This window comes from Xyrauchen texanus, chromosome 36 (assembly GCF_025860055.1).
Source record: "Xyrauchen texanus isolate HMW12.3.18 chromosome 36, RBS_HiC_50CHRs, whole genome shotgun sequence".
NCBI classification, from domain to species: Eukaryota; Metazoa; Chordata; class Actinopteri; order Cypriniformes; family Catostomidae; genus Xyrauchen; species Xyrauchen texanus.
In genome coordinates, this window is record NC_068311.1 from 20,915,097 (window position 1) to 20,929,297 (window position 14,201).

Sequence of the window (14,201 nt, forward strand, 5' to 3'; positions counted from 1 at the left end):
GTGTCAATGTGATATTTCAGTTTTTTCTTTTTAGTAAATTTGCAAAGTTATCAGAAATCTGGTTGTCATTATGGGGTATTGGGGTGTAGACTGCCGTACATTTTTTTTATTTCAAGCCTTTTAGCTTAAGGCTGCAACATGAAGTGTAAAACAAAAATGAAAAGGTCTGAATACTTTCTGAATGCACTGTAGGAATTAGATTTTTGAAAGACTTTAGTGGATGTCCTTAACATGATAAATATAATCAAAGGTGAGGCGACTTCCATTTGTTTTTATCATTCCTCCCATGGACCATTTGGTATAACTAATCAAATTAATGGGATTTACATGATGCATTATCATTAATCACACACACGAAGTGCAAAGGTATATTGACACAACAATACAAAAATAAATCAATATCAGTACTGTAAAAATGTCTTAGAGCATGAGTTTTATTGTGTTTTGTACTATGCAATCCAAGCATGTTGCTGATAAAACTGCATATGATTAATGCATTTGTGAAAGGCAGCCTGACATAGTGAGATCAATTTTCCAGGGGTAAAAAACAGAACCTTCAGTGAGTACGGGTTAAGATTCACAACAAGAAACATCTGGTATTCTAGAGGCCTACTAATGTTTTAATGGTTTCTTCACATAGACTGTCTGTGCTTGATAAGTTTTGCTATATTTTGTCACAAAAATTAACACTTTTGTACTGTAGACATTCAGGCATACATGTATGCACCATATACATTCAAATATCATGTTTATCTAAATTGATTTTTCTGACAATATGTTTTTGAACATTTCATTTCTTTTTAAACTAATAATACAATAAACAATAGTAATAAATAATAAAATAGCACACTTTCCAGCATGCCTGGAAAAACATTGCAAAAATATATGTACATAAAGAGGTAGGGCAACAATGGAAAACGTTTTGATAGACATTTTTCTAAAAAAAACAAAAAAATAAAAAAGACAAATCAGAACTGAAGAGAGCTAATGGACAGGAGCATGGAGGCATATACATGGCATGACTGTTGCATGTTGGATGGTGATGAACAACAGGGAGCCAAGGGCAACATCCTCATACAATATTCTGAAAATAAACAAATGCAAGATTACATTAAACCTCTAATTTTATTGCAAAGCAATCTTATCCTGGCACAGTAGAAACCAAGTGAAATAAAAAGTTATGTGGCTTTTAGTCTATGTGTGTTAGCTTTGAGGAAATCTATATGCTAGTGTACTTCTTAACCCTCCTACAATATGGTCTTAAGTCATTTTTGACCGGAATCTCTTGTTGATTTAATACAAATGGTTCCCTTAATCTGAATGGTACAAGAGTTGGTGACTTTTCCTCCATTTGCCATCTGAACATACAAAAAAAATAAATAAAAAAAATTGGGCATGATTTGATAAATGGTTGTTATAAATAAAGGGCTATTGTTCGTCTTCACAGTCAAAATTGTCCGACCATTGAAAATGACCATAACATTGCATTTTTTTTATCTGTCAAACACAATTAATTATTCAGCCATATGCTGAAAAAAGACACAGAAATTAAAGGGTGAGACTATAAAACATCCAGATTGCAAAGCATACACACCCACTCACACACCCACCCACCCACACACACACACACAAATGAACTGGCGAGACTATAACACAGGGCAAAAATCCATCTGCAAGGTTCATGCTATAATAACTACACACTGCCATGGATAAATACATTGCATCATTCTTTACTGTTATTACTGTTTTTTGTTGGTTACTGTTTGTTCTTTTTTTATGCATTTCTTGTTGTTTATTATTGCTGTTCACCTCACTGACATGAAAATGTTTGCAAAATACATTTTTACTATAAAAATGTGATTCTTCTGTTTTATACTCTAATTGATTTTTTTATATACATTTCTGTTAACTGCATAAACTGACTTCAAATACATTTTAAAATGCTAAACTTTTACAAATAATAGTTTGATAATGTCTAGATAGATATCCAAATGCATTACTTGTGATAAGATATAAAATTAGGTTACAACAAACAATCAGACTACACAGTAGGTGGCTGCATAGAACACTGTAGCCATCTACTGGCTATTATTGTCATGACATGATTTTCAAGTCATATTATTTTTCGTACTAAATTTGCTTACACTATCTGCAAAGGACTAGCAAGTAGCAAATCATGGTTCCTGGCTGTGATGGAACTTGAGCCCTTTGATATAAGGTTTTCCTAGACTAGATGATAAAAAGGAGAAATCTACAACATTATGTATCAAGTTTGAAGAAATAAAAAAATTGTGTCCATTTTTTAAACATAGAATGGCAAGGGAAGTGTCATTTATATTTATATGTAATTCATGAGTATTTATGAGCGCTACCTGATTTGTTAGGTATAGGTTTGGGGGTTGGGTTAAAGGGAGAGCTCACATGAAAATTCTCTCAACATTTACTCACCCACATGCCATCCCAAATGTAAATTACTTTCATTCTTCTGCAGAACACAATGAAAGATTGTTAGAAGAATAGCTCAGCTCTGTAGGTTCATACTATGCAAGTGAATGGTGACCAGACAAGCTTAAATAAATCACATAAAGGCAGCATAAAAGTAATCCATCAGACTCCAGTGTTTAAGTCTGTCATCAGAAGTGATATAATAGATGTGGGCAAGAAACTGATGAATATTTAAATCCTTTTTTTTTATTATTTTTTTTTTAACTATAAATCTCTACTTTTACTTTCACATTCTGAAAGTGAAAGAGGAGATTTATAGTAAAAAGGATTGAAATATTGATCTGTTTATAACCCACATTGATTGCATTGCTTCAGAAAACATTCTGTATATTAGACCACTGGATTTTTATGGATTACATTTATTCTGCCTTAATGTGATTTTTGGAGCTTGACAGGTCTGGTCACCATTCAATTGCATTGAAAGGACCTTCAGAGCTGAAATAGTCTTCTAAAAATCTTTGTTTGTGTTCAGCAGAAGAAAGAAAGTCATACACATCTGGGATGGTGTAAAATTGAGTAAATAATGAGATATTTTTTTTATTTTTGGGGGAACTATTCCTTTAAAGTTTCTCCGAGCTATTAGGTAGACATTCCTCATTAACATAATTGACTCTTTGCCTGCCATCCTATGTTATGGAAATTAGCTTTTCACCACTTAGAAAAAATACCAAAATGACTTTCAATTCAATAACTGAAAACATGTTCATCACTGTAGAGGTTTATTTAAGTAATTATTATGTGTAAAATTGCTAATTATATGTATTGCTGAATAACTTAAATCTAAACACAAACAATTACCCATGTCCCACCCAAACTTCCTGATAGAATATTAAATATGCCAACACAGTAAAGGAAACTGCACTGGTCAAGAGAATTTGTCTTTAAAGCTCCAGTAAAATTACATATAGTAACAGAAATATTCCATGTAGTTCTAAGCAGCAATGGGGTTTGTATTTTTAATACTCATTCATGCTTTGGAATATCAATGCAATGGAGACCCCCAGGAGACAACATTTCTCTTTAAAAGTGGAAATGGAATCATTTGCTAGATTCATTTAATGTGCTTCCAGTTCCAACACACAGTGTCCTGAGGCTTATCGATTGCTAATTTACTACAACGCTGCAAGGCCTCTGCGCATGGCGAGTGACAAATTAACTTATTCAACCCATGTGCTACCAGACAGTATGAAGATACACAGTCCTACACAAACACAGATACGGTACTCATCTAACCTCATTTCTCCTCCGTCCTGCCCCCAGGGAACGCGAAGCTGTGGAGGATTGAGAGGCGGAGCTTCTCGAAAGAGAACAGTGAGTAGATATCTGACCGCTAGACAGCAGGTTTGCTTTGAAGTACTGGATTAAGTCTTCATCTGTGAAGGGCAATATTAACCAGTCAAACCCAAGAAACAGAAATGCAACAAATATAACAAAAAGCAAAGGAAAAGAGGTTTCTATGGTGTTGAGGGAGGTTCCTCGTCAGTTGCTATGTGGCTGCTAGTATGCTGTGAGTGGTTCCTCATCAGATGTTAGGACATTGCAAATGTAATGGTAGCAAGATGGTAGGTAGTTGTGCAATGTGTAAACCTCGCTCCCCTGTCCCCAAAAGGCGCACTAGACTGTCTAGGCGCACTATACTGACTGACACTAGAGGTTGTAACCTTTAGCCTCCTCGTTAGAGCACCCGCCTCCCATGCCGGAAACACCCACGCCGATTTTAAACCCACTCAGAGCGGGTCGAGTAGGACTGGTTACACTAGGCTATTTTGGGTTGTCACTAGTGTGTTGCTAGGGCACTCTGGGTTGTCGCTAGGGTGTTGCTAAGTGGTTGCTATTATACTGTGAGTGGTGACTCGTAATGATGTTAGGGCATTGCAATGTATTTGCTATGGTATTCTGGGTTGTCACTAGGGTGTTGCTAGTGCATTGCTCAATGGTTACTAGGTTGTTGTGTGTGGTTTCTCATCAGATGCACGTGCATTGCTAGGTGGTTGCTAGGGCATTCTGGATTGTCACTCGAGCATTGCTAGGACATTGCTATGTAGTTACTAGGATGTTGTGGGTGGTTCCTTGTCAGATGCTATTGCGTTGCTTGGTGGTTGCTAGGGCATTCTGGATTGTCACTAGGGCATTGCCAAGTGGTTGCTAGGATGCTGTAGGTGGTCCCTCATCAGATGTTAGGGGCATTGTTAGGACATTGTTATGTGAGTACTAGGGGGTTGTTGGTGATTCCTTGTCAGATGCTATTACGTTGATTGCTGGTTGATAGGGCAGTCTGAGTTGTTACTAGGGCTTTTCTAGGGTATTTCTAAGTTGTTGCTAGGGTGTTGCTAGAGTGTTGCGAGTCAGTTTCTTCAGTTTTTTTTTTTAAGTGCTTCATGTGATAACATCTAAATTAACTAGTTTGTACAATAACAGTATAGTGGCTTTGTCAAGGCAATCTAATATGAGTGTTTTGTTTTCTGCAAAATCTGACCTTCTGTGCTCCACTGTGCTGCTGTTCTGCGGTCTAATCGCCTCTCTCTGCGCTGTGGGGGAGTTCGGCTGCCACTGTTGTCCAAGATATCTGTCAGGTGCTTCAGAGGGTCTTCTATGACAGGGGGGGTTTCAGGGGGAGGAGGCAGGTCTGCGGAGACACAGAAGACCAAAAATATGATATATAACTCAAATAATCCATTATTACCCTGGAACAACAGCTTTAGTTTCTGTTCAATCAATAATTTAATAACTTTGTGGTTTCTTACTCCCTGGTATCAACACTTTCCGTCTCGCAAGGCCATCTTTCTGTGATTTCTTTTTAGGTCTAGGCTTCTGAATTGATGATTGGTACGACATGAATTCTCCTAATAACAGTGCAGGCGATAAGAAAACAAAGACGATGAAATGATACATAATCATTGCCCACATAATAAAAACAGATATTTTGCAGAGGTGAAGAGCCTACTTGTGCCTGTATTGTTGGAGAATAGTTCCTCCATTTCATGAATGTCTCTCCAAGGGCCACTGTGGTGAGGAACGGTGCCATTATGAGATTCTGTCTTTGTTAACGGCTTTGGGTCGGAGAGAGAGAACTGTGCATTGTTTGCACACTGTGTCATCCTGTTGAACAAACAAAAACCCATCGACACTTAAGTGAGCAATAAAACAACAGTTTTGTTTGTGCAGGGCTCGACATAAACGCTTATCCACTTGTCAGAAAAAAAAATTGAAACTGAAATGTTAAATTAGGTTGTTCTATCTGACATCTAAATGTGTTTTTCTTTACCCTGCAAATATTTTTTTTTTAATGAGGCATAGAGGTGGCATAAATGTATTTACTCAGGAATCATAATCACAAGAAACTGAGAAGTATACCACACACTCGAATGTTGACAGCTGATTATCATCAGAGACTGTATATTACAATTTCTCCCATACTTATGAACAAAATCGTAATGCTAAAGATGGTGGCTATAGGAATGGTAGTCCCAACTTACAGTTAAAAGAGCCTGTGGAGTGGGACGTGGTCATGTGTCTGTCACTGGGTAGAGAGGAAGCTGTAAGGGCCATCACCTGGTGATTAATGATGCGTAACACCTGTTTCTCATTACAGTGACTACAGCGATGGGCTTGAAAAGGCCACCAAGAATGCCAGTGAGAGAGGGAGAGTTGCATGAAGCTGAAAAGCCACATCTGTATCTGAAAGCCTGCTCTTTGTTTATGAAGCTGTAAAGCCTATACTTTGTCTGTGAAAAGTAGAACAAGTTTCCAGGAGCTCTTCCGGGCCCAGGCTCTACGGATCCTTCGCCCCAACCCCAGAGGCAGCGATGAAGCCGCACTTCCTCCTGACGAAGATGGGCCCTCAGGATGACCCAGAGGTGTTCCTGGGCCTCTTTGAGCACTCAACCACCGCCTCCAGCTGGACTCAAGCCCAGTGGGCCCTCCACTTGCTACTGCTGCTATTGGCCGGGCATTCGCAGGCATGTGCGCCGATGGTGTGCGGCATGCCATGAATATCAGCTGGTGAATCCACTGGCCACTCCAGAGCGCCATTGCGCCCATTTCCATTAATCGAGGCCCGCTTCGAAAGAATTGGAATGGACCTCATCGGGCCATTAGAATGGTCAGCAAGTGGATACAGTTTTATATTAGTCCAGGTGGATTATGCAACATGATATCCGGAAGCAGTGCCTTTACGCAATATCTCAGCGGAGGCACTCTTCAAAATTATCTCCCTGGTGTGGATTCTGAAATAAATCCTCACCGACCAAGGCACAACGTTTATGTCACGAACACTATGCAAACTTTATGAATTTCTGGGGATTAAATCGATTAGCACCAGTGTTTATCACCTGCAAACTGACTGGCTGGTGGAACGATTTAATCGAACCCTTAAAAACATGATTCGTAAGTTCACACACGAGGACGCTAGAAATTGGGAAAATGGCTGGACCGCCTATTATTCGCAGTCAGGGAGGTCCCACAAACCTCCACAGGGTTCCCCCCCTTCGAGCTCCTGTATGGACGCCGGCCCTGTGAAGGACCTTCCCAGAGCAAAAATGTAATTCAGTACAACCTTGATCTTCAAGTAAAGCTACACACACTGGGTCAGTTGACACATCAGAATTTGCTCCAAGCTCAAGAGACACAAAGCCGGCTGTATAATAGGGGTGCCCAGCTATGGGAATTTTCCCCAGGAGACAAAGTACATGTATTACTCCCCACGTCGAGCTCCAAATTACTCGGCAAGTGACAAGAACCCATTTGATGTTACACGGTGAGTCGGGATCTCAATTTTGAAATTATACGAACGATAGAGGTGGGGCACGTCAAATTTACCACCTCATCCTCCTTAAATTGTGGAGAGAGGCGGTCCCCGTGTCCATGGCAATGGTAGTTCCAGAGGTTAAGTTCAAAGCCGATCCATTCTCCCCAGTCCCTTGTGGAGGCCACCTCTCACAGTCCCAGCTAACGGAGGTGGCCAGGTGGCAAAAAGAGTTTGCAGACGTGTTCTCGCCTCTTCCCGGTCGGACTAACCTCATACAACACCATATCTAGACCCAATCGGGAGTGGTAGTGCATAGTCGGCCATACCACATACCCGAACACAAGAAAAAGGTGATTTGTGATGAATTAGAGGCAACGCTCGAGATGGGAGTAATGGTCTGCACTTATATAGCGCCTTTTTAAGCCTTAACGGTATTTAAAGCGATTTACACTGCGTCTCATTCACCCATTCACACACACATTCATACACCAATGGCGGCAGAGCTGCTATGTAAGGTGCTAGCCTGCCATTGGGAGAAAAATCGCCTGGTTGTTCTTGTACCTAAGAGTGATGGGTCAGTCCGGTTCTGTGTTGATTACCGGAAAGTCAATGCGGTGTCTAAATTTGATACATACCCAATGCCCAAAATTTACAAACTGCTCGATCGGTTGTGTGCAGCTCCATTTTATTAGAGATTGGATTTAACTAAGGGATATTGGCAGATACCCTAAACTCTATTATCCAGAGAAAAAACTGACTTTTCAACCCCAATTCATCACTCTTCCGTTCAGTTTTTTCGGGGCTCCCACCATGTTCCAGCGCCTCATGGATAAGATCCTCCAGCCACATACTGTGTAAGCTGCCACCTACTTAGATGATATCATTATATACAGTAATGATTGGTAGAGCCATATCCTCATCTGAGAGCCATCCTGAGGTCGCTGAGGCAGACGGGGCCCACGGCAAACCCAAAAAAGTGCACAATTGGGTGGGTGGAAGTACGATATCTTGGCTTCCACTTGGGTGATTGGCAGGTACATCCCCAAATTGATAAGACCACAGCGATAGCGGTCTGCCCAGGTCCCAAATCCAAATAGGAGGTTTGTTCCTAATTTTTCTGATGTCACCAGCCCCTTGACTGATCTCACTAAAAAGGGGGCACCAGATCCGGTCCAGTGGACGGAGGCTTGCCAACAGGCTTTCACGAGAGTGAAATCTGCACTCAGTGGTGGGCTGATTTTACATGCTCCTAATTTTGCTCTCCCCTTTATTTTACAGACAGATGCATCAGAGAGGGGGTTGGGGGACATGCTCTCGCAGGAGGTGGAGGGAGTTGAGCGCCCCGTGCTGTACATTAGTCGTAAGCTTGCTTTGAGAGAGACTAAGTACAGCACCATCGAGAAAGAGTGTCTTGCCATCAAGTGAGCAGTCCTAACCCTCCGCTACTACCTGCTGGGGTGGGCCTTCATCCTCCACTCAGATCACACCCTGCATCAGTGGCTCCACTGTATGAAGGATACCAATGCACAGATCACTCGTTGGTACTTGGCACTTCAGCCCTTCAAATTTATGGTGGTCCACAGGAATGGGGGGATATATGCAGTCAATATATCATGAAAAGAAAAGTGATTACTTCAAACTACAGCCTCGCATAGCCAGACCTATATCCACACTTTGTCCACACTCTCCAGCACTGGAGAGCAGGGCTGGACTGGCAATCTGGAATACCGGCATTTTCCCAGTGGGCCAACGCACTTCGAGGCCGATCAGTGGCGGACTGGCCGCCGGGAGTACCGAGCTGCCCGGTGGGTCGGTCGCGAAACAACTTTTGGGCCAGTTGCTATGTAAAATCCCGAGCCAATTTCTCTTCCCAGTCCAGCCCTGCTGGAGAGTCAAATATAATATGCAGTCTCAAAGTTTCTGTGTAATTTTAATCATGCTACCTCATCTGTCAACATGATGCCGTTGAATCACGTTTAGTCTAATTTTTTTCGTCGATGCTCGCTTGTTCTTGTCCCTATGGAGTGTGTGCGCAGGATCACGAGCAACAGGCAGCTGGCTGCATTTCTTTTAACTGCCATATTTGTCATTAATAACAAGGGTTTCTGGATCTTAAAAACTGCATCTTTAAAGGGATTTTGTTCTCATGCACAACTGACAGTAAACAAGACATGTACTGATTGTCATAGCAATGGCAGAGTTTAAAAGTGCTCTGATCCAATTTAAGTAAATTGTGGTCCAGTTCCCTTGTAACATACACTGCACTCCTGGTTCAAATTCAAAATCTATTCATATTTGCATTTTATAACATGAGATCACTTTTATAACATGAGATCAACAATCCACAGTTTTTCTTCAGCTGAATTAAATGACAGTGAGGGTTTAACTAGACAGCCATGCACTGCCTGAATGTGTGAAAGTGAAGAAATCAGGAAAACAATACTCTGATATTCATAATAATAACAACAACAACAACAACAACAAGCTACAAGCTACTCATAATTTTAAGTAGTGAAGCTACAGTCAAGCTACGCTTTTAACAATTTACTATCAAAAAGTAGTTAGTTACATTGAAGCTACTTAATAAATCAATATATTTTTTAATGATACTATCAAACCAATAATTTTAATAACACAATTTATACTAATGACATTTATTAATTAATTTATTAATTCAATATATTTCATGTGTTTAATTAAATATATAAAATGTATTTAATACATTTCATAAATAGTAACATTAATACAGTTAATAATGGCCATAAAATACAACACAACAGTATAAAATAAAAACAAAAAAGATCAGATTGTCACAAATGTGGAAAGGAGAAGGCAGACAGGGAATTCGGATCCAAAAGCGGTTTAATAGATAAACAATAGGATGAACACAAAACACTGGAACAAATAAAAGGGGTCCACAATGGGAAAAGTAAACTCAACACAAACTCACACACGGGTGAACACGAATTGACAAACATCCATGAACAGCAGGGTAATCCTCGAACCAACACGAAAAGAGATAGAACACACTGACAAAGGCATGAACGAGAAACGATACATACATCCACTCACAACCAACGACCGACAGAGACTGAACAAACAGACAGGGTTAAATACATGAACAAGGGAAAAAGGGGCCAATGAACAAACAGAACTCAAACAAGGTAACAAGGTGATGAACAGAAACCAATGGCAAATTAACGAGGGCAGGTGAAAACAATGAACGGAGAACACGAACGCTAACAAGAAAACTATGGAAGTACAAGGGTGACAAAAGTGAAAAACTAAGGAATTACAAAAGTGGCAAAAATGACAAACAAAGGGCAACAGTGAAACAAGACAAGGTAATAGAAGAAACTACAAAGGACTACAAAAACCAAAACAGGAAACAGGGACTAAACTAAGCTTCAACATAAAAGCACAAAACAAAAGACAACAGTGAACATGACAGACAACAGCGAACATGACAGAACCCCCCCTCAAAGGATCGGATTCCAGACGATCCTAAAAAAAATAAATGACAAAAAAAACCACAAGGAACAAAGTGAGGGACCCAGGGGCAAACAGACAGACCAAAGGGGGCATAAGGGGCAATCAGGCAGTCCAAGGAGGCAAAAGGGGTAAATAGGCAGTCCACCGGGGCAAAAGGGGAAATGAGACAGTCCATACAAATGAGACCGGGTAGGGACAGGTTTAGGTGGTCTGGGAGATGGCCGCAGAGCAGGGGCCGATTCAGAGGGCCTGGGAGGTGGCCACAGGATGGAGGCCGGTTTAGATGGCCCGGGAGCTGGCCACTTGGCAAGGGCCGGTTCAGGGGACCTGGGAGGTGGCCACAAGACAGGGACAGGTCTAGGAGGCCTGGGAGGTGGCCAGCGGACATGGACAGTTCGAGGAGGCTGGGAGGCGGCCACAAGACAGGGACAGGTCCAGGGGGCCTGGGAGGCGGCTATCGGACAGGGACAGGTACAGGAGGCCTGGGAGGCGGCCTCAGGACAGGGACAGTTCCCGGGGGCGAAGCTGCGAGGGGCTCTGGAGACGAAGCTGAGGGAGGCTCTGACGGCTCAGGAGGCGGAGCTGAGGGAGGCTCTTGAGGCTCAGGAGGCTGAGCTGAGGGAGGCTCTTGAGGCTCAGGAGGCTGAGCTGAGGGAGGCTCTGGGGCCTCAGGAGGCGGAACCATGGACACCTCTGGAGGATCAGGGGGCGGAGCCGTGGGAGGCTCAAGAGGCAGAGCAGAGGGAGGCTCAAGAGGCAGAGCCGAGGAAGGCAGAGCCGAGGAAGGTTCGAGGGGCTCAGGAGGCGAAGCCGTGAGAGGCTCAGGAGGCAGAGCCGAGGGAGGCTCAGGAGGTGGAGCCGAGGAAGGCTCAGGAGGTGGAGCCGAGGAAGGCTCAGGAGGTGGAGCCGAGGAAGGTGGTGCCGTAGGGGCGGAGCCGTAGGAGGCTCGGGAGGCGGAGCCGTAGAAAGCTCTGGAGTCACTGGGAGCAGAGCCGTAGGAGGCTCGGGAGGCGGAGCCGTAGGAGGCTCGAGAGGTGGAGCCGGAGGATGTTTGAGAGGCGGAGCCCTAGAAAGCTCTGGAGTCTCTGGGTGCAGAGCCGTAGGAGGCTCGGGAGGCGGAGCCGTAGGAGGCTCGGGGAGAAGGGCCGTGGAAGACTCGAGAGGCTTGAGAGGCGGAGCCCTGGAAGGCTCGAGAGGCGGAGCCCTGGAAGGCTCGAGGGGCTTACGGGTCGGAGCCCTAGAAGACTCGAGTGACTTGAGGGGTGGAGCTCTGGGAGGCTCGAGAGGCCTGAGAGATGGAGTCCTGGAAGGCTCGAGATGCTTGAGAGGCGGAGCCCTAGGAGGCTCGGGAGGAGGAGCCGTGGAAGGCTCGGGAAGAAGAGCCGTGGAAGGCTTGAGAGGCCTGAGAGGCGGAGCTCTGGAAGGCTCGAGAGGCTTGAGAGGCGGAGCCCTGGAAGGCTCGAGAGGCTTGAAAAGCGGAGCTCTGGAAAGCTCGGGAGGCGGAGCTCTGGAAAGCTCGGAAGGCGGAGCTCTGGGAAGCTCGGAAGGCGGAGCTCTGGTAAGCTCGGAAGGCGGAGCTCTGGAAAGCTCGGAAGGCGGAGCTCTGGAAAGCTCGGAAGACGCTGACTCTTGGACGGGTACGACCACTGGCGCTGGCTTTTGGACGGTCGAGGCTACAGGCGCTGGCTCAGGGACGGTCGAGGCTACAGGCGCTGGCTCCGGGACGGTCGAGGCTACAGGTGCTGGCTCCGGGACGGTCGAGGCTACAGGCGCTGGCTCCGGGATGGTCGAGGCTACAGGCGCTGGCTCACGGATATCTGAGGCTACAGGCACTGGCTCATTGACGTCTGAGGTTACAGGCATGGGCTGGTTGACCGTGGTCTGCGCGAGCTTGGGTTCGCTGGACGCTGGGGGCCGAGCCACGGGGCGCTCTGGGGACGGAGCTGCGGTAGACGGAGGCTGGAGAGCAGAGACCCTTCCTTTTATCCTCTTCCTCCGGGCGGATGAGGCTGACAACGCTGGGACGCTGTTCGTGGTTGGCGTGGCCTCGCTCACAGTGACAGGCGTGGGCACTGGCTCGCAGACCGGGGCAGGTGTGGGCTCTGGCTCGCAGACCGGGGCAGGCGTGGGCTCTGGGGCAGGCGTGGCAGGGAGCCCAGAGGTGAGAGCCGGGATCGAGAGAGGTGGTTCCCCGGCAGCGAATTCCTCAATGACGAGACTTACGTATTCCTGCCAGGTGTAGTCTCCAATCTCCGGCAAATCATCACCCCGGCGTGCAGGTACCCCAATCATGTAGACGGCCTTCAGGAGGTTGTCATCCCAACCGGTGTAGCCGGCCATGCAGGAGAAAAAATGGGAGAACTCCCAGATGTTTAGCTCCATATGCGTCAGTCCCACGAAGAAAGCCGCTGGATCCATTGTGGTCGGTCGTTCTGTCACAAATGTGGAAAGGAGAAGGCAGACAGGGAATTCGGATCCAAAAGCGGTTTAATAGATAAACAATAGGATGAACACAAAACACTGGAACAAATAAAAGGGGTCCACAATGGGAAAAGTAAACTCAACACAAACTCACACACGGGTGAACACGAATTGACAAACATCCATGAACAGCAGGGTAATCCTCGAACCAACACGAAAAGAGATAGAACACACTGACAAAGGCATGAACGAGAAACGATACATACATCCACTCACAACCAACGACCGACAGAGACTGAACAAACAGACAGGGTTAAATACATGAACAAGGGAAAAAGGGGCCAATGAACAAACAGAACTCAAACAAGGTAACAAGGTGATGAACAGAAACCAATGGCAAATTAACGAGGGCAGGTGAAAACAATGAACGGAGAACACGAACGCTAACAAGAAAACTATGGAAGTACAAGGGTGACAAAAGTGAAAAACTAAGGAATTACAAAAGTGGCAAAAATGACAAACAAAGGGCAACAGTGAAACAAGACAAGGTAATAGAAGAAACTACAAAGGACTACAAAAACCAAAACAGGAAACAGGGACTAAACTAAGCTTCAACATAAAAGCACAAAACAAAAGACAACAGTGAACATGACAGACAACAGTGAACATGACACAGATGCCATTAAAAAATAATTTTTATAATATACTTCACAGTTTTTAATCCTGTTATGGCCCGGTGTAGCCTACTTCCCTAAATATCAAATTGTTATGACAAACTCTCCTTGGGCTGGCATTTTTTGTTCATGTCACATAATATTTAGTGTGGATAATATGTGAATCTATACTCTTTATTGTTTCTCCCCTCACCTGGGTTCATGCTCATTGTATTTGCTGACTTTTTTGCCATTGACATGCAAATGCCAGCTTTACAGGTCACATACAGGTTGCTCTACATATATTTGTTCGCTTTGTTCAGGTCCAAAAAAGTGGACGGATGGTCATCCTAGATTGTTGCATAATAATACATGCCATAAAT

The 14,201-nt window shown here is 44.1% G+C and overlaps 1 protein-coding gene across 4 annotated transcripts in view; it reads right to left on the reverse strand.

The window, feature by feature from the left end:
* Positions 1-423: 423 nt before the first annotated feature.
* The window catches only part of zgc:77784 (uncharacterized protein LOC402947 homolog), an 89,207-nt gene continuing 75,429 nt past the window's right edge, over positions 424-14,201 (reverse strand). For 3 of the 4 annotated variants that reach the window (XM_052107280.1, XM_052107279.1, XM_052107281.1), the window contains 5 exons: positions 5,450-5,604; positions 5,250-5,348; positions 4,982-5,131; positions 3,739-3,878; positions 424-1,084 (listed from right to left, as the gene is read on the reverse strand). In XM_052107280.1, coding sequence (XP_051963240.1) covers positions 1,073-1,084; positions 3,739-3,878; positions 4,982-5,131; positions 5,250-5,348; positions 5,450-5,604 — 556 coding nt within the window. In that variant the 3' untranslated portion in view covers positions 424-1,072. The remainder of the gene's footprint in view (positions 1,085-3,738; positions 3,879-4,981; positions 5,132-5,249; positions 5,349-5,449; positions 5,605-14,201) is intronic. The other variant, XM_052107282.1, reaches the window with a different exon arrangement.